The sequence below is a fragment of the Festucalex cinctus genome, chromosome 2 (assembly GCF_051991245.1).
Source record: "Festucalex cinctus isolate MCC-2025b chromosome 2, RoL_Fcin_1.0, whole genome shotgun sequence".
In the NCBI taxonomy this organism is placed as follows: Eukaryota; Metazoa; Chordata; class Actinopteri; order Syngnathiformes; family Syngnathidae; genus Festucalex; species Festucalex cinctus.
Window position 1 is genome coordinate 21,215,662 of NC_135412.1, and position 21,763 is coordinate 21,237,424.

At 37.4% G+C, this 21,763-nt stretch overlaps 1 protein-coding gene across 1 annotated transcript; it reads left to right on the forward strand.

The window, feature by feature from the left end:
• The first annotated feature begins 1,432 nt into the window (after positions 1–1,432).
• Positions 1,433–20,222, forward strand: LOC144015024 (DNA (cytosine-5)-methyltransferase 3C-like). Its single transcript, XM_077515333.1, has 18 exons — positions 1,433–1,468; positions 4,191–4,356; positions 5,892–5,954; positions 7,859–7,951; positions 8,271–8,381; positions 8,491–8,856; positions 9,668–9,712; positions 9,809–9,888; positions 11,178–11,290; positions 11,361–11,544; positions 13,553–13,637; positions 13,880–14,025; positions 15,854–15,944; positions 16,032–16,180; positions 16,251–16,336; positions 17,822–17,891; positions 19,124–19,242; positions 19,601–20,222. The coding sequence occupies exons 1-18, from the start codon at positions 1,466–1,468 to the stop codon at positions 19,818–19,820; spliced, it is 2,190 nt and encodes a 729-aa protein (XP_077371459.1). The 5' UTR covers positions 1,433–1,465; the 3' UTR covers positions 19,821–20,222.
• Positions 20,223–21,763: the final 1,541 nt, after the last annotated feature.

The following is a 21,763-nucleotide window of genomic DNA, read 5'->3' on the forward strand; positions in this document are numbered from 1 at the left end:
TGTGACCCGTACTTTGAACAAGGGCTCTCTAAAGACCTACAATTAAGAAATGGTGACTTGCATGGAAAGCATGACAAAATTGTCTCTTGCCTTCTCTGTCTTGATTTTCATCAGTCCATGGCAAGACAGATAATCTGTATGGAGACTGGAGAAAATTCAACACCTTTGCTGCTCTTCCTCTTGGTGGCTGTCGTGAAAGATGACTGCAAGAGCACAGCGCAGCATGCTAAGTGACGTGCAAAAAAACCCCTGAGATTTGGCTAAAGATTTATGGAATCTTTGAAGTATTTATGAGCATCTTTCTGCCAATTAAGTGAAGCTTAAATAGGGGATGATGCATCGGGACAAAGAACAGAAATAAATCAACAACTGAATGGATTCAAAAGAAGAAAATAAGCTTTGTGGGGTAACCTAGTCCGGGTCATAACCTCACTCAGATTGGTAGGCTACAATAGCATGACTTCAAGCATGCGATTCACGCCGGTAATCCCAAAAATGTTGCTGTACTGAAACAGTTGTTAAATTGTTGTTAAGGGGCATGGTCCAACAGTCCTTCTGACCATTGTGCAGGTCTAAACATTTGATTGTGGTTATTGCTCAAGAAGATTCCTGAAGAAATAAGTTCACTTACTTTTACACCCTGAACAGTAAATGTTCTCATGGCGCGTCCAATAAAAACAAAGCAACACAATTATGCACAATTGTTGTGCGGTATTAGTTTCAGCAGACTATTTGTCTTGTGGAAAAAAATAAATAAATAAAAGAGTTCCGATCACGTTTCATGAAAAATGCAGGCAAAAATCTAGGTAATTCTGAGCGTCTATATTTTTGGAAAACTGTGTTATGGAACAAAATTGCCTGAATTATGACATACTTGACCGAAATAATGACTAAATTTAGTGGGGACTCGCTTGATTTTTTTTTTTTTTTTTTTTGCTCCACAAACTTGTTTCATGCTTAAAAGTTAAGACTTGAGACGTTCTTATCCAGCACATTTACATGATTACAACTACAAAAATTGTGTAACTGAGTTTGTCTACTCTTGTCACTTCGATAAAGATCAGATCATATTTTGTGTCCAATTTATATGCATAGTATCAGGTCATTCGAAAGGGTTGTTGTCATACTTTTTCTCGCAACGACCATGTTAACGCGTTGCTACGGTGTGCTACTAGCACATTATCGCTAGCTTTTGGTTAGCACCGTCGTCTTTTGGACAAACATCGCCTCCCCTAAAGCCAGAACATTTAGGTTATTTGTGACATTTTATTACGACGCAGTGAGAGATTTTTCGTAGAAATGATGGTAATGGCGCAAACAGAGATTACTCGGATACTATAGAGACGGCGGGGGAGGGGACCTTGGGGGGTTTGAGGACGGTGTCATTGTTTGAGGGGAGGTGGCCCCCGAGGCCCCTCAGCTTTGTACTGGTTTAAATGTCCAGTCCACGTGGAGGGAAGCGGCCATGGTAAGTACAACATGAATTTTCTTAATATTTGTTCAAACTTGTTGATGACGCCAACCTCATTTAACCACATTTTATGTAGCGCTCCACAAATAAACAGTTTAAGCAATTAAATCCCAATAATAGCAGAGTCTTAATTTAATTTTGTGTTGCGTAAAGGAATAACTTTATTCGGAAGATAAACATGAACGTGGAATGGGATGACTTCATTACTTTGATTGACACGCGATATTTTTAATTCAAATTTAGCGTATTTATTTGATATTCTGCAAAAATACGCTTGTAAATCAAGATCGTTACAAACGTTTGTTTACATACGATTTCAGAAGCGCTACGTATCGTTATTTAACTTCCCACGTGTTGGTTTTCCCCCGTTAGTTGTCAGAATTAAGTTTTTTTTTTTTTTTTAAGTATTAGTTTGTTTTGCGGAGTTGCTTGCATGGATAATTTTCACTAACGTGCTTTTCGCCATGTTGTCTTTTAGCGTCGACAATGTCTGCAGTCAGCTGACTTGGGTTCAGATATAGTACTTCACACTGCACGCAAACGCGAATGTAATCGGACTCCGGATCAGTATACTGAAGAAACGTCTATCTTATTCATTCTATTGGTTGTTACTATGCCTCCGCGCTAATGTGATTGGTCAAGAAGACGTCACTTCCGGTTGGACATCGTCCTCCAATCCCGCAAAGAACTTAATTTATGTAGTGCGGCCTTATAGTTTTCTGCGTTAAACATGTTTATCAATGTATTTGTTTATGTCTATATATATTTATTACAGGCACTTGTTTTAAGTCTTTTTTTTTTTGGAACCGAAGTATGAAATAACCCGATGGTGTTTTCGTACCTTGCAATCTATCCCGGGATGCATTGCGTTTGGTGGTTTGGTCTGATTGTCAAGGCAAGATCGGGGGCCGCTGAAACGAACTGCGCGCATGCGCAGCGAGTCCGCGCAGATCGCGGAATCCCCTGGTTGTTATACTCTTTTGTTTTGTTTGTTTACTCAAAAAAAAAAAAAAAAGGAAAAAAAGATCGCGGAGCTCGTGCTTTGACATTGGTTAACGTCTATGGAGAATTCTGAAAATCCGGGCATTTGTGCTATTTCCACACCTGAAAACAGACGGCGTATTGTATTGCTTTTGCCTGTGACTAGCATACAAACCAAGCAGTTTGTTGTAACGACATTTCATCACATTTTGAAATCAAAATAATCCTCACAAGCCAAACTACAACCATCCAAAATCTAATGCTTTCCAATGAACGAAAATCTCCCTTTCACCGTGTTAATGCTGCACTCAAGGAAGATCGGAAGTCAGATTGATCCCACTCAGATTGTATCACTTTCTGACCTCAAAGTGTTCGAGGCAAGCACAAAAAGGCAACAAAGTGTAACAGCAGTATAAATTGTGTTTTGCCATTCATGGTCTGTGTAATTGTCAAGTGGTATTTTCAGATTTAAACAGTCGGTAAACTCGACTAAGAAACTCGGATTTCCGGGTCAAAGGGCTGTTCCCGTGCATACGTCCTTGAATGAAGTTGGAAAAGTCCGACTTCCCACCTTCCTCAAATGCAGCATTAGACTACCATTTTGACTTGTGACGCAATTGTGATGTAAGCTTGGAAATGTCAATAAGGAAAAACACAAGACTTTCTCTCATTTTATTACATGCATATATATATATATATATATATATATATATATATATATATATATATATATATATAGCGCAAACAGAGATTACTCTTACTACTTATTGTTTTATATATATATATATAAAACAACGGAAGCGTAGAGCTGCCAATGGAGAGTAAACATTTTTGGCTGGCGAGTACGTTTGAACATACTTGTAAATATCTTCAAACGTATTGAAATATGTTCGAACATACTCGCAAATATGTTCAAACATACTCGCAAATATGTTCAAACATACTCACAAATATGTTCAAACATACTCGCAAACATGTTCGAACATACTCGCAAATATGTTCGAACATACTCGCAAATATATTCGAACAGACCCGCAAATATGTTCGAACGTACTCGCAAATGTGTTCGACCATACTCGCAAATATGTTCGAACGTATTCGCAAATATGTTCGAACATAGTCGCAAATACGTTCAAACATACTCGCAAATATGTTCGAACATACTCGTTAAACATACTCGCAAATACGTTCAAACATACTCGCAAATATGTTCGAACATACTCGATTGCTGTGGTACTCAAGTGTGCAAGCGTAATACCCCATTGCATTATGGGGCGAAAATGACAAACCTAAGTCATGTACGGCAGACAATAAATCACAAAAGTTACCAATGAACACTGTTTGTTTTTTGTCTGCTTAATTTTCTAATGAATTGGTAATGTGGCCCAAATGCCTAAAAAAAATGGGGTTTTGTTTTCACTCGCGTATGCACAAATAATACCCCGTGGCATTATGGGAAGGTATGCTAACTTTGTAGCATGTAGCCTACATGTACGTTCGAACATATTTGCGAGTATGTTCGAACATATTTGCGAGTATCATCAAACATATTTGCGAGTATGTTCGAACATATTTGCCAGCCAAAAATGTTTATTCCACTTTGGCAGCTCTACGCTTCCGTCGAATTGCGCTGTCAGTTTGCTGATTCCGAGGCTTAATGAAGAATGGCAAATGAACGAGATGATGCGAGGCTCCCTTTTGTATCACTGATTTGAAATCTCTGTTTTCCTGTTTGAAGGTTCTCACTGATCCCTGGGCTCTGTCAGACAGTCGAGAAGAAGAAACATCCACAGCTTTACCTCCAACACACGAATTGCTGGTCAAGACCACGCAAAAACAGCACGAAGATGTTATATGGGATTTGTGTGATTCGGACGCCTCGGGTTACTCGGACCATTCATCTGGTGGGACTTTTTATTTTTTCATGATACTATTCAAAGGTGTGTCATGGGCCACACTGAAAAGCAAACAAATAATTATGCGACCTGAAAAAAGTAATAGCTTTGATAAAATAAGTTCATTTTTTGAGGAAACAGTTGTATTCTCACAAAAATGATACATATCTTTTTATTTTATGGCTTTATTTACTTAATGAAAGTAATGTATAATAAAGTATAAGGGGAAAAAAAGTTTCAATTTCATCAAGTGAATTCATCTTGGGGCAGCATTTAAAGAGGAATCTTTGAAGTCTTTTTTTTTTTTTTTTTTTTTTTTTTTTTAGTGTTTAGAGTTGGAATGATTTTTACTCAAAAACATTGATTGTCTTTTATTTGAGAAATATGACTTTACTCTTGTCATAAGAAGACTTTATTTCTAGAAAAATATCACTAACCTTATTAAAATTACTTTTTTTCAGATTTTTAAAAATGTGGGACTAAGATTATTTTTCTGGGAAACATAATGACTAATATAATAAGACTTTCTCTTGAAAAATACAATGTAAATCAGATAATGTGACTTTTTTTAAATGCCAGTTCTTGTAATGTTTTTTTCTGGAAAAAATGTCAAAATATTACAAGATTAAAATCATTTTTAGGGATAAAAATGCAATTAAATAATGCTATCACAAAATTCAGTCTACACAGTAGTAAACACATATATATATATATATATATATATATATATATATATATATATATATATATATATATATATATATATATATATATATATATATATATATATATATATATATATATATATATATATATATATATATATATATAGATAGATAGGGCGGCACGGTGGAGAGTGGTTAGCACGTCCGCCTCCCAGTTCTGAGGACTCGGGTTCGAGTCCAGGCTCCGACCTTCCTGGGTGGAGTTTGCATGTTCTCCCCGTGCCCGCGTGGGTCTTCTCCGGGTACTCCGGTCTCCTCCCACATTCCAAAGACATGCATGGCAGGTTAATTGGGCGCTCCAAATTGTCCCTAGGTGTGCTTGTGCGTGTGGATGGTTGTTTGTCTCTGTGGGCCCTGCGATTGGCTGGCAACCAGTCCAGGGTGTCCCCTGCCTAATGCCCAGAGCCAGCTGAGATAGGCGCCAGCATCCCCCGCGACCCTTGTGAGGAATAAGCGGTCAAGAAAATGGATGGATGGATGTATATATATATATATATATATATATATATATATATATATATGTATGTATATACAACCCCCCCCCCCCACACACACACATAAAAAATATTTTAAAAATACATATTTAATTGTGTAATATATAGATTGTGATATATAATTGTGTAATAGATTGTTTTCCTGAAAATGACTTTAACCTTGTAAGATATATTGCATCACTATTTTTTTTCAGAATTTCTTTTCTGTCATTATATTGTGGCTTTTTTTTCATAGTATGTAGTTTTTTGTTTTGTTTTTTACTTTCTAGCGTACTACTAATGTTCATCAAACTAACATGGCCCTATGTTTTTGTTTGTTTGTTAGATGTGATTGACGTCACCGAAGAGGTGATAGCGTTTCGGTTTGGGGAACGTTTCCAATCACAAAGTAAGACTTTTATTGTTTTATTCTCATATAACTGAGCCACTACTCGCCACCATTATGGACTACTTGCACATATTGCTTTTGTTATCATTAAGACCTGGGGTGAAGCTAGAGGTTTACAATGAGGCAGTTCAACTATTTTTCAGTTTATTTTAAAAGGGTTATAGGGAATAAAAATAAAGCTGGCAATATCTCAATGTTATTAACAGTGAAGACAATTTGCAGTTTTGCTATTTTAGCAAGAAAAATGAAGTCGACATACATGATTTGCTGTCGTGGGCCGCGATCTGGTGCCGGGCGTTGATTTTGACACCTGTGCTCCAGACGCATATCGCAAGATCTTTTAACATCAAGGGCTCTATTTTCGTGACCAGCATAAATCCTGAGTTAGACCCGATGTTGGTCATTTCACAGACGAGTGCAGGTCAGTGGATCTGCTGGAGAGGTCTGTGTCCGCTGTAGGAGTGGTCACAGCCGACTGCCCAGCTTGCTGGAGATCAGTCTGCAAGATTGGCAAATGCGCATGAGCCTTGCGTTGATACGGAAATCAGGATCAGCCGGCATTTGCCCTAGGAAAATAGAGCCCCCTCACAGCGAGACTGGAAATGTGTTGCAAGTATCTGTAATTCAGCTTTGCCTAGTCAAAAAGAACATTTAGTCAAAAAGAACATTTAAATTTAATCGCGACTTGTCATAATTCAAGTTCACGATAGCTTTAATTCACCTCAATTCAAGATATCTATGTTCTTTTTTTTATATATCTGAAATAATGTTTTAATAAGGTGTAATTACACATCTTAAACTATTGACAGCATCTAATGCTCCATGGAAATAATTAAATTAATTAATTAATCAATTTATTAATTTGTTTATTTATTTATTTATTGAAGGAAATTGAAAAATACTTAAAATCTTTTGCAGAATAGCTGAACAGAACATTCCAAAGCTAAGTTTTCTACAATCAACAACAAAATGTAATAATAATATTTACTAAGGGTGTGCCATCTAAGGCACCCCACGATTCGATTACGATTAAGGGTGCTACAATTTGATTATGGAACGATTATCATGCTAATGATCATCACGATTGTCACGATTATCACGATTTTCAATGCATCTTTTTTTTTCCCGATTTCTTTCTTTCTTTGTGGCTACTTCATACTTTTAAGGTATATTTGTCAGTATTCATTAATTATAGAAGCCAAACCAATTTATGTCCATTACTTTTTATTTCCAATCACCAAATGATCCAACAGGAACGATGAAAACGATTCCCATACAACACAAAACTACGCTTAAGCTGCTCTTTTTCACAAACAATTGTTTCAAAGGCAGTACTTTTCAAAACAGATTTTTCTATTACAATAAAATAATATTTACTCTGGTGGAATGAATTCCAAATTTTCTGGAAAATATTAAAAATAAAGTGCCTTTAGAAATAAATAAGACTTCTTTTAACCAAAATACTTTGTGTTTTCACAGATTTCTGTACTTTTAGCAGCGGTAGTGTTCCGTCATTAAATTATTATGGAAAAGAATCGTTTTTGAACATATATTAATCGTGATCAAAACCGAAATGCTTCCAAATGCTAGCTTTTAATTCTGGGGAGAAAACATGCCTCTCATTAACTTCCGCTGCCGCTATCCTCACCATGTGCGTTCCTTTAAGTGTCCGGGCGGCAGGCGTGTCTTTTACTTTCGTTCCGCAAGCTGGGGTAGTGTTTCTGTCATTAAATTATTATGGAAAATAATCATTTTTCAACATTTCTGAATCGTAATCTAATCGTCACGTGTCAAACCTCGATGAATCTCATAATCGATGTATTAGCATAAATCCTCTTGAACAGAAATGGTGAAATAACTAAAGTTCAGGAGTGATGCTGCAGCTCACTTGCCTTTGTTTGCAGTTGTTCCAGCTATAAAGGAATCCGAGTCTCCGGCGGAGTTTGTATACGTGCTGAGCAGTGACGATGAGAAAGATGCTACAGCCTGTGGGAATGGTACAAGCATGCATTTATCTCTTATCTTTTAAAACAATATTACTAAATCTTTGATCAAAACTGACCTGGCAAGAAATTAACAATGACAAGAATAATTTCTATAATAACTTTGGATGTTTTATAATGCTCAAGTGAAATGTGTCTCATCATAAAATGTCCATCCATCAATTTGTGTCCTGGAGGCGATCCCAGTTGACTTTATGTGAAAGGTGGGGTCCACCCTGGACTGGTCACCAGTCAATCACAGGGCACATATATACTCAACTTCACTCTTACATATGGACAATTGAACTTGATACATGTTTTTGGAATGTGGCAGGAAGTCGGACAACCGCACAAGCACGAGGAGAACACGCACAAGCACGGGGAGAAAATGCAAACTCCACACAAATAGACTGCAACCGAAATATAAAGACTGAACCTCAGAACTGTAAGGCAAATGTGCTCACCGCTCATCCAAAGTGCTGCCCGCAATTGAAAAGGCACTTTTATATTAAACGTCATTTTTAATAAGTACTGCCGTGTTGCTTCTCACGAAGGTTTGGTGAAATCAGACGTCAGAAGAAAAAGTAAGAAATTTACAAAGAAAAAGCCCCGAATTACCACCAGTACTCCGACGCAGACCCCACAGAGCACCGCCAAGCGGAAACCCAACAAACGCGTCCCCAAGAAAAGAAGATTAAAAAGCGATTTGGCAGATCAGGGGGAGGAGGAGAAAGACAAGTGCAAGAAAGCCAAACATGTGCAGAGGAAGTCGAAGGGGGGGAACAATTCCTCGGGCATCTCATTGAATGGCATCCACTCGCCCGACAATTTGCACAAGAGAAAGTCCCTGACCAGAGCGTACAACAAGGTCACCCTGTCCACCAGCATCACCTACACTCAGCCGGACCAGATACGCCGAGGTGAACTTCTTCAGTACAAATTCCAAATGATTTGTTCTATGTTAACGTACACTTTTTAAACAATATTTTTTATATAACAAAAAAACAACAGGTTGGACATGTTTGATATAACTTTAGAAAATATTTTCAATTACATTCAGATAGAAAAATTGTCTTAACTATGTATTTATTGAATTTTTAAATGAAATACCTCTCATAAGAATGTAAAATTAGGAGGTGCCCCACTTCTGATCCATTTTAATCATTCCCTGGCAGCCATATTCACTGAAGCAACCCCCTTTGCTCCCGGCTGTTATACTGGATTTTGACTGATTTTTCAAGGCCCACAAAATACTGTGGTCTATGGCTATAAAAACATAGAACCTACCAAAAAAGATTAGTCTCTTCTTTCATCAGGAAAAAAAAAAAAAAAAAAGTAGATTTGTATCTGTTTCTGTTTTGCAGCATCAGAAGATAGCTAAGTTTAATCAACATTCACGTTGCTGGTGAAAACTGTCAAAAAGAGCTTGTTGCAACAAGGCCCTGGCTGAGCTGTTAAACTCTGCTGCCACCTGCTGGCCATTTTTTGGAATAACTACAATTGCTTTAAGACACCTCTTCTTGTTAGAAGATGCATCAAAGCCTTCTGTATGCTCATGCATAAAAACAAAACAAAACCATAAAAACATATAAATACGTTTTTGGGAGTGAAGGACAAAATATTAAAAAACTTATTTACACGTTTTTGGGTTTGAACAAGTTAAGTTTAGTGATGTATTCTCTTGCCATTTGATTTACATACTACACTAAAGACATTTCCGTATGTTTGCAGAGAAGACGATTGAAAGGATTGTGGACATGAAACTAGACATTGAAGGTTTGTGTATTCAAGAAAACCATCCCTAAATCTCATCATAAATCTGGTGTTCTTCTCAGCCACAAGTAGTGGAATGAATTTTGTCATTATTTGCAGGCTTCTGTTTGTGTTGCGGGAGTGACAACGTGGAGATCTTCCACCCGCTCTTCAAAGGAGGTCTCTGCTTGAAGTGCAAAGTAAGGAGGCTCTCCCAACCTAGTTGTCAAATAATGGGTCGAGAAACTTTGTGTAAGGGCGGTTGTGCTGGACAGTAGATTAATCCGTAACAGAAATAGTCAGATATCAACTTTTGGTTGACACAGACATTCAGAACCATTTCATACAACACATTTAAAAGTATTCCGTATTCCGTAAGCATTCTGTCCATATTCTATGCTGCATATACTTACGTTACCGGGTGAGCCAGATGACTCTGGGTGAGGGGCAATGTTTTAAAATTTGAATGTTTGACTTTTGAAATTTTATCTTATTAATCTTTGTTGATGAAATGATGTAGTCTTTTATGTCTTGTTTTTTTGTTATGTTATGTGTTGAGGACCACAATGGAAATAAGCCTTCTGGCTTTATTGTGTTTTTATCCTCGGTGATACCTGTCTGAGTGATTGGAAGTATGTGTTGTGTGTTATCACCAAATAAAATCAATCAATCAATCAATCAATCAGTAGACCCTGTAGTCTACTGGTCGCCAGTCTGTGTGAGGGCACACACAGCAAAAAAAAAAAAAAAAAAAAGACTGGTCACCATTCAATGTCAAGCCAGATAAAACAATGAATGGACTGGTTGACTGAAGCAAATGAGCCCCGGTTGGATTCAAAAGTTCCAATTGTAGCTACGGAAAAGTTTTTCTTTTTACTTGGAAATGGCTTATCTTAAGGTGAAGGTGACTGTAATGCGCCGAAAGAATTAAAAGAAAGTAGAAGAAGAAATGAAAGCAGAAGAAGACAAATGCAAGAAGAGGTAGTAGTAGTCATGGCAACTTTGTGATATGGCTAGCTTGCTCGGTTAGCATGCGACATCCGCCACAACAAGGATTTACTATTTACAGCACCAAAATACGCAATAACTGACCAGGATTTTACCTTTGGCCACAGTTAACGACCAATCATGGCTCAGTTTGATGACCAAACACAGAAAACAAGTGAGCCGTGATTGGTCGTTACCTATTTCCTCTACACAGGTGATGTCATCTTCAGTCGACAGCAAGTGGCAAAATATGTTTTTAAAGGTATTAAATAATGAAGTTATCACATTAATTATCAACAAAATATTAACTTTTTTCATCTCAAAATGGCTCATTGAGACAAGTATCCCTTTAATGAAGCTAATGTGGGATGAAAAACCGTTCCAATCACGGGACAAACATGCAAACTCTACACGGAAGGCCTGAGCTCACATTTGATCCCTGCACCTCAGAACCTGAATCTGTCTCGCGTCTCCGTCACAATCCCACAATCCTTTGCTGCAGGACAACTTCACAGAGACCTTGTATCGCTACGACGATGACGGCTATCAGTCCTACTGTACCATCTGCTGCTACGGCTTGGAGGTCATCCTCTGCGGGAATGGCGGCTGCTGCAGGTCCGTTTGCTCGTTCTCGTTTGCCACCCTTAAGCCCACTCACCAGCAACTATTTTGTCTTTTGTTGAAGATCCTACTGCACCGATTGCCTCAACATCCTGGTGGGCCGTGGGACCTTTGACTCACTCAAGCATCAAGACCCGTGGATCTGCTACATGTGTCAGGACCACAGAGCCCACCGCGCCCTCCTCCCCAGAGAGGACTGGAGCATTCGCGTTCAGCAGTTTTTTGCCAACAACAGCGCCATGGAGTTTGTGAGTGACATCCTTTGTAGCCCTTTTCATTAGCCAGTTTGCAAGGAATAATTTGCAGTTGCCTGAAACTTTCCCGAAGTCATCTGTGTCCTTAAAGTATCTCCTCATGTGTATGTATGTCAGTCTGGTGATGATATATTTCTGTTTATTGGAACATTTTTTCAAGTATAGTTACTAGTGTCGATGCATCTCTAAATATGATGTAATTGTGCTGCATTCCAAGTGTATAGAATATTTTATACAGTGGAAATATGCTACATTAGTAGGAAAGTCAACCCCAAAAAAATGTCTTTACAATAATATGTTCTCAGCCCTGCAAATATAAACATGGTATTCTGATTAATGTTGCGTTTTTGAAATACGAGTTAAGTGGCAAAGTCCACCCGTTTATTTCCATTTCAGGGAGTGGCCATTTTGCCACTTGTTGGTGACTTAAAATGACATCACAGTTAACCAGGGCTCAGGTAACGACCAATCATGGCTTAACGTGTGAATATCACATGACCAAACTCAGAAAACAGGTGAGCGGGGATTGGTCGATAGCTGAAAGCTGAACCCTGAGCAACTGTGATGTCATTCTCAGTGGACAGCAAGTGGCAAAATGGCCGCCCCCGATATGAATAAAAACGTACGGATTTTGCACTGTTCTGTGTATATTACTGGATAGCAGATAGCCCATACGCAACCGTGCAAACCGTTGAGGCCACAGGGCGGCCATCTTACTCCTCCCATCTCATGTATGTATAAACTGTACGTATACGTACAGATTAGACATATACAGCTCATAGGGCCGGGGGCAGGGATCGGTTGCTGTTGTGGTCACTATTTTTAAACAAGTGGACGTGCTGTTTTGAACACCTCCTTTTTCCTTTATCGCTCAGTTCCTTCGACCCCAGTGTTAGATTTGGAAGAGGCATCTTTTGCTTAATTACAGGTGTAATTCTTTCATTTAAAAAAAAAAAATACAAGTTTCGTCATGTAAACATCATTAAGCATATCATTTATACAAGTTTTAAAATGTCTTAAGTCCTCTTGTTTATGTTTAAGAAATTTAAAACATGAACATAAATCATGCTGTTTCTATTAACTCATTTGTTCCCAAAAACGTATAAATACGTTCTATTTGAAATGTTTTAAGTGTCCCAACGACGTATTTAGACGTTTTTTTTTGTTTTTGTTTTTTTCCTTTTATCGCTAGAACAAACAGAAGGCTTTGATGCAGCCTCTCAACTGCAGAGAACGAGTGACGCTATGGTAGTAATTACAAAAACGGACAGCAGGTGGCAGAGAGTATCAGAGATCAACCAGGGCCATGTTGAAAACAACAACAATTACTCACAATTCTAAATAGATTTGTGAATAATGATGAAACTTATTCTCATGCTAATTGCTGCAAAACGGAAAAAGATAGAAATATACTTTTTTTTCCCCCCCTGATGAAAGAAGAGACTTTAACCTGTCCTTTGGTAGGGTCCATGTTTTTATAGCAATAGACCACAAAATCCTGTGGGCCTTGCAAAATTGGTCAAAATCCAGTAAAACAGCCGGGAGCGAAGGGGAGTGCTTCTGTGAAAACGGCTGGGAGTGAATGAGTTAAGTACTGTCTCACATGTTCTCCAATTTCGATACTGTGGCTGTAAAGGATTGTATGCCGAGAAACGTTTCTTGGGAGGAGCAATACGGCGGTCTCGTCACTATCGGCTATCCATTAATATATACAGATCAGTGGGATTTTAATTCATATTCCAAAAATGCAATACTAATCACAATACCGTGCTTAGACTTGTGGGGGTGCATACAACATATTGTTGTAAAGAAAATATTTGGGTTGACTTACCCATTAAGTCATACAATTACATTACATACAATTCTGTAATTGAGAATCATTATTATTTAACATTAGTACAATATAAATACGATGAAATATGCTTAAGAATTAAGGAAATATAGAAAGTGCAGTATTTAAAATATTTTCCATTTTGTTGCTATCTGTCTTCTTCCACTATAGGAGCCCCACCGCGTTTACCCGTCCATCCCCACTAACCTTCGAAGACCCATCCGAGTTCTCTCACTTTTTGATGGCATTGCAACAGGTCAGTACACACGTTTCAATATCAATCATCACCAAGGTAATAAATAGCAGATGTCAATATGATTCAGGACCCCATGCAAATATGTTTTGGTCTAATTATGACAGGTGAATACACTTGCTGATTTATGTTGCTCAGTTATGCTCAGTGGGCAAACAGATTCAGACCAAATGTGAATGTATTACAGTAACATCCGCTAAATTTCAAGTTTCCCACGAGCGTAACGTGGTCCCATCCTGTCGCAGGTTATCAGGTGTTGAAGGACCTCGGCTTTAAGATCCACACGTACATGGCCTCGGAGATTTGCGAGGATTCCATCGCGGTCGCGGTCGTCAACCACGATGGGAAGATCATCCATGTTGGTGACACCCGCTGCATCACCAAGGAACTTGTACGTGCACACACACCCACACACACGAACACAAACACAGTCCCTATTTGTTGAAGTTTCATAGTTGTCAATGAACTTGAAAGTGTCCCATCCATGTCAATAGTAGAGGATGAGCTTTAAATTGGGGGTGTGTAAACTTGTTCCCACGAGGGCACAAAAGCTACAGAAAAATCCAAGGCTGCATGGACCATTTGGAAACTAAAGCCCCAGTGTGTAGTCCTTAGTGCCATCTAGTGGTGAAATAATATCATTTAGAAGCACTACGGTGGCTCACAGAGACCATATTTTGCAAGCCTACCACCAATTCTTACTTTGCGTGAGTAAACGAGCATCTCGGCGAGCGATGGCAACTTGGCAGCCGTTATAAAGGCTGGCGAGCGACACCGAAAGACCAAGCAAGCCGGAATTAGCCGGAGTAGCTAACAAGAGCGGCTAGCGGGAGGAGCTAGTAAAAAAATACAAATAAAAGGCTAGTGAAAGCTTGCGAAAGCAAAGCAGATAGGAGCCGAGTGATGACCACCAGCAGGCCCCAGTTGTGGAAGGTCAGTGGTGGTCGACCTGTTGCAATGATGAAAGCACCGCCCAAGCTAGTTACATTCACAAAGTTGTCCTTTGGGCATCCGTAGCAGGAAGACGGCGGCGAAACATGGCAGCTCTAGTAAGGTGAGACTACAGCCATGTAATATAATTAGTGATTACTAGACCTATGATTATTGTGGGAATGTTGAAGCATTCCCACAATAATAATAACAAGCATTAAATATCGCAATAACATTTGTGGGAATGCTGGAGAAACATATGCGGAAATACTGAAGCATTCCCACATATGTTATTGTGATATTTAATTCTCCACACTTTTTAGCCATGCAACAACTCCCACACAATACTTCGAATTTACACCGTTTAAATTTCAACTTGCTGAAGAAATTCACACCTCCCGGGGTAAATATCGTCTGATTCCACATGACTTACAGTATTCGCACAATTTAACGTTAAATATCAACTTTTCCCCATTCATGTTCAATGGGACAGACAGTGAACTTTTTGTAAGTATCACTTTCCACACCCACTTCTACTGTATACATATAACTTATCATCCATATAACTTATCATCATTACCAGGTAAAGTGCATTGTCCAGTAACCAGGCGGTCATAATTTCATAATTTATTTCTCAATTTTATTCATAAGCATTCCACATGCATTCAAATCTTAGCATTCACCTATTAGCATTCATATTTCAGCATTTCCATGCAATTTCTCCAGAAATTGCACTTAGTCTAGTATTTAAAAAAATGTTTATGCAATACAACATATTTTATTTTTGCATACTATTGACATAAAGTTTTTTTTTTTTTAATGACTGAATGATTAGTTCACCACTAGATGGCGCTAGGGATTACTGACTGTCACTTTTAAAAAGAAAAAAAAAACGTGACAATTAATCTACGAACATGAACAGCACTAGAATAGGCAGCGGGATTGTATTTACTTTGTACGATAACATATGAATTGAACACCCTCATAATATTATATGAACAAAATACTATGCTATACTATGCATGCTTTATACTCCTGTACAGTCAACCCTCGCTATTCCCAGGGATAGGGATAGAGAGGCCGTGAATAGCGAAAATCTGCCTATAACTGACGTCCAATCAAATACTGTACATGTACATGGAGGCTACTGTGTACAATGTGAATAGCAGAGTAAGAGTATGAGTAAGAGTAGTACACAGCAACTACACATAGCTAAACAAATGCTTCACATGCACAAAGCTATCTAATTGGATCCAATTATATCCAAATCCATTTTTTTTCCTTTTTAGGTGCAGAAATGGGGTCCTTTTGACCTGCTGATTGGCGGAAGTCCCTGTAACGACCTCTCCATCGTTAACCCAATCAGAAAAGGGCTCTATGGTCTGTGAATTATTGGCCACAATGAACGCTTCTTTTGGAGATGAACAAGATCACAAGCATTTGAAGTGTGTACTCTTCCTTCCTCAGAGGGTTCAGGCAGGCTCTTCTTCGATTTCTACCGCATCCTGCAGCTGCTCAAGCCCAAAGAAGAAGACCAGCGGCCGTTCTTCTGGCTATTTGAGAACGTTGTCTTCATGAACACGCACGACAAAGTCAACATCTGCCGTTTCCTCGAGGTTTGTCTTCCCGCCACGTCAGCCGTTGTCCGTCACGGTGCTGGCTCACTGCCGCTCTCTTGATTGACAGTGCAACCCGGTTCTGGTGGACGCCGTCAAAGTGACCCCAGCCCACAGAGCGCGTTACTTCTGGGGGAACATCCCGGGGATGAGCAGGTGAACCCGCATGACTCAGATACTCGGGTTGAGGAAATGTATTGATCATCTTGTTTTCCTGAAAAGTTCATCTATAATCTGGTGATATGATCAACTTCTTTTGGGGAGAAAGAAAAAAAAAAGAAAGAAAGAAAACTTTATTCTTATTTCTATTAAAAAAACTATCTGATTTAAATCTCATAATATTACAAGTTTATCTTGAGAAAAAAATACAATTTTATTTTTGCAGAATTACAACTTAATAGCTTAATGATTTTTTTAAATATAAAAACTTTATTCTCGATTGATTCAAACACTTCTAAAAGAGAGAGAGAGAGAGAGAGAGAGAGAGAGAGAGAGAGAGAGAAATGCGATGTATTGGTATAAATAGATTTACACAATATTACAATATTGCAACTTTTTCTGAAAAATTAAGTTAATATATTGTATTAATACAACTTTTTGAGAGAAAAATACTAAAAAAGAATATTTTTGGAAGAAAATACATTCTATATATACTTGTAAGACTTTTTCTAAGCAATCCAATGATAATCTCATAATATTACCACTTCTTGAAAAAATACAACTGTCATGATTTATTTATTTATTTTTTTTACTTTGAAATAAATATATCGTAATTTTTGCATTTTCACAACTACTTCCTTGAAAATTTCCTCTTAAATCTCATTTTGACATTAAAAAAAAATAGATACAACATAATATAATATTGCTTATTCCTATATCTTTTTTTCTAAAAAAAAATACAAATATTGCATTAAGGAGGGGTGGAGGAGCGTCTCACTCTATTCCTGTAATATTATCAGTCAATCAGAACTTTATTTATAAAGCATTTTTTAAATATAAGGATTGTAACTAAAAGTGCTTTAGAGAGGGGGCTTAAAGTCGAACCCTGGGGCACACCACATGTGATTTTATGGACCCTAGAGCAACAGGTATCAAAATTTACCATAAAACAGAACAGCACCTGAAAGTGTTTTAAACGACTCATGACTTCCCTCAAACCTCGTAATATTACAACTTATTTTCCTGAAAAAATACGGTATTCTTGTAATATTATGACTTTCTATCCACAAAATTACCCCATTAAAAAAAATGTAAACGTTTTATTCTTTTAATATTTAAAAATTGGTGTGGAGATGATTTTTTTTACTTTATTCCTGTATGATCCCTGAACATTTTCCCCCTCAAGTTATTACGATATTCTTGTAATATTGTTTCAATTCTCAATATGACCTCATAGTAATATTTTATATTATACAATTTGTATGCTCTGAATAAAAAAAATAAAATAAAAAAAAACCCTCTTAACATTCTGATTTTTGGGTGGAAAAAATACTTCCAAGAACATCACTCTCGGACCACATTTTTGAAAAGTATGGTTGGGATTGTGCAAACGCGTCCACTGGAAGAGCATCATAACATTTATACGTGTTATTTCATCTTCGGTCATTGCATTTGAGTGGTGTTTTGTTTGTGTTTTCTTAGGCCCATTGCAGCCTCCCAGAGTGACAAGTTGAGTCTGCAGGAATGTTTGGAGATCGGCAGAGAAGCCAGGGTCAGTGACTTCACACAACACGCTAGTTTAATACTACGTGGGTGACTTTTTTTTTGTTTTTTGTTCCAATGTCTCATAAGTCACAGTGAGTAAAAAGTTTGGCGAAAACTTTGTAGAGAGGTGACAGTTGTCGGAGGTGGTAGAAAGTTACGTATGTGCACCTAGTCTTACGTATGTTTCAATTTCAGTTCCAGATTACTGTGGCAAAAATCAAGCAAGTCGAGTCCCCAATAAATTGCGAGCAAGTCGAAATAAATCATCCCCCTGGTTTAACATGTCAAGTTAAACAGGAAGTCAATCGCCCAAAAATATGTACAATAATATGTTCTATGCAGCCCCACTAGTCTAAACAGCGAAATTCAGATTCATATTATATTTATGGAATATGAATTAAGATGCAAATTCTACCTATTTTTCGTCCATCTCAGTGGGCGGCCATTTTGCCACTTACTGTCGACTGAAGATGACATCGCAGGTAACGACCAATCATAGCTCAGCCTGCGAACGTCATGTGAGCCGTATTCGTCGTTGCTTGAGCCCTGAGCGAGTGGCAAAATGGCTGCTCACTAAGATGGATAAAATAGAGGTGGATTTTACTGCTTAATTCACACTCCACAAATGCAATATTAATCAGAATGCCATGTTTAGACTGCAGGGGGCGCATATAACATAGTGATTTGTTGTGAAGATTTTTTTAGGTTGACCTGCCCTTTGAGTCATACAATCTTGCCCAGTCACAAGTTCATATTTGCACATTCGCTACCTGATACTTGCATTAGACAGCTGTACTAACATACAGTATTAACATTTTTTTTTTCATGGACCCACACTGATCTATTACTTATTCTTCTCAATTAAATGCATATATAATCGTAAAAACAATAACAGTTTATTAATAGAAATTTTTAGTTAAATGTAAATTTATATTAAAATAAAAATATTTTTTGGTCCAAAGGAAACTTGCATAATTATAGTGTTTCAAAGAAATGTATTTGTCTTAATGTTTTTTTACATTTAAACATATATATATATATATATATATATATATATATATATATATATATATATATATATATATATATATATTTTTTTTTTTTTGCATCAAATAGCAAATGATTGGGATTTCAATTATTACCAAATTAATCATGATTAATATTTTCTTCATAATCGAGCACCCCTACTGTGAAGTTAACGTCGTTTTTTTTTGGGGGGGGGGTGTGGGTCACTTCCAGTTCACCAAAGTAAGGACCATCACCACAAACCCAAACTCACTGAAGCAGGGCAAAAGTGTCCGACTTCCAGTTCTCCACCAGGGCAAAGAAGACAACCTCTGGATCACCGAACTTGAAAAGTACAAACTTTGTGTGTGCAATTGTGTGTGAGCCTGTGTGTGGTTATGTATATGTACACCGTAAAATCTGTAGTAAATTTTACTCTATTCAGAGTGGGACCAAATAGACTCAGTTTTAGTAAATATTTACACTTGGAAGAGCGTAAAATAAAGAATAAAGAAAAGGTCAAGAGTTCGTTCCTCAACCCTTGAGTGACTTTTATTTTTTTCAATTCTTCATTTTATTCTCTTCCAAGTGTAAATATCACTCTAAAACTGAGTCTATTAACTCTATTTACTCTACAGAATTTACTGTGTAATTGTGTGTTAATTTATTTCTGTATTTCGGTGACCTACTGACTGCGTGACCCTTTGTCAGGATCTTTGGCTTCCCCAAACATTACACGGATGTGAGGAACATGAACCGGCAGCAGAGGCAGAAGGTGCTGGGCAAGGCATGGTGCGTTCCCGTCATCCGACACCTCTTCGCCCCGCTCAAGGACTACTTTGCCTGCGAGGAGCTCACCTCCTTCAGCGCGCCCAGCACAGCCACCGCCGCCGCCGCCTACGTCGCACCACCATTGCAGCAGCTCGGTTAGGAAGATAATGATGCTTCTTTCTTTCTCTTTTTTTTTTCTTTTTAAGGAACCATGTTGGTTCAAGTTTTTAAGTATTCTGTACTGCAGTTTTGTTGATATGAACTTTAAAATAGGCCTAAAATAGTGTAATCACTGGCTAAAGTCGATTGCCAGCAACTTTTTTTTTTCCATTTTCTAACTCAGGGAAGAATGTTTTTAGACAAAAAAAAAAAAATGCATATTCATAAAGTTGCAGGAATTATTATGTCCAACCTTTTAAACTGGTTTTAAACATCATCTGTTTTTTCTTCAAATGCCACACAAGCAATTATGTGTCCATGTTTTTACCAAACACAAAATATAAACATCAGGATGACAAAATTATTTCAACACTGACTTCTACAAGCGATAATCAGGGAGGAGGCTCAACCAAATGTTCACTTTCTATTTCTTACAGGCTGTATACAGTAAAAAAAAAATACTCACTCTTTAACTACTCACATATATTTTTTAAGTGTTTCATTTATACCTTTGAACTATCTAAAAAATAATGTTATTGTCTTTAAAACTCATTCACTGCCTTTGACAAGTATACTTGTCAATTGTATTTTTTAGAGCGGTGCTAAATGGGGGCGAATCTGAGCATGCTCCACTGTAAATATCAAACTTGGAAACAACTTTACTGATGCCCAACCACCGGTAGATGACATCATTGCCCCATTTTATAGGAAATAAACACAGTTTCAGAGTCCATGGGAGAAATGGCTGTATTTTGGCAAACCTACATTTTTCTGCTGTCAATTATAAAAGAACGGGACGGGACAAAAAGTAGGGAGTCTATTCTGTTATTTGGTAGATTCGGTTTATATATAATTATTGAATGTAATATCACGTGAGTATTGGAAATGTAAAAATTTTCTATAATGACTGGCAGTGAATGAGTTAATTAATTTAACTCATTAGACTGATCTCTATAAATGAGCACAAATTTTAGGAGTAATGGCCAGTCAATGTGTGAGTAATTTTTTTTGGGTGGGGACACCCTGTCTATAGTATACTGTTGTATATTGAAAATATAATGTGACTATTAACTGAAGACACCAAGTAAATGTTGACTGTGTAGGATAGAAATGTAAACATTTGGATTTGTTAGTATAGTTTGTTTGTTTGTTTGTTTGTTTGTTTGTTTGTTTGTTTGTTTGTTTGTTTGTTTGTAGATCTGACCTGCATAGTAGTCAGGAGGAATTTTGGACCATTCCTCTTTCAAAATATTTCAAATCAGTAATGTTCATGTGATGTTTGACCATGTCACTGCATCACAATTTTGTTGAGTTCATTTGGTTGGTAATTTAGTTACACCTTTGCTAAGATTGATTTTTTTTTTTTTTTTTACTTCTAATTTTAACATATTTGATGTTTAGTAATGCTGAATGTAAAATTGTTTTTCATTGTTAGTTTGCTGTATTCTCTTAACGTGCTTTATTTTTCCATTTCGTTTTAAAGAGCATCTGTTGTGTAATGTACAATGTTGTGCTTATTTACCTACACGTACAAAACCCCAAAATATCACACAGTGAAATGTGAAAGAAATGGCAATGTGTAACCTTTTAATATTGGGATATTTTGTGTGTGCGGACGTCATTTTTATATGTCAAAAATATATTTGTATTCCTGTTTTTAACATGTTTGTATCCTCGCACCTCACCCCAATTGTGTTTAACGATCTTGTAAGAATGTGTCTGCTGGGTGATCTGATCCCCAACAGACTCAAAAGAAATGGAACAGCTTGAAATAAAAATAATAATAAAGCACATTCTGTATGTAAAAGGGAGGATGATAACTTTGGAGCAATTTTTGTTTGTTTTAATCTATGGAAATTGGTATTGAGTGTTATGTGATGTTGAAGTGTGATGCTGCTAATCTGATTAATTACCTCTTAATAATAAAGATGCAAGAGAGTAGAA

Bases quoted from the DNA above. Each gene is read 5' to 3' on its own strand.
- LOC144015024 (XM_077515333.1), top strand. The intron at 4,357-5,891 runs GTGGGACTTTTT...TTTGTTTGTTAG, and splicing joins TTACTCGGACCATTCATCTG to ATGTGATTGACGTCACCGAA. The intron at 8,382-8,490 runs GTAAGGCAAATG...CTTCTCACGAAG, and splicing joins AAAGACTGAACCTCAGAACT to GTTTGGTGAAATCAGACGTC.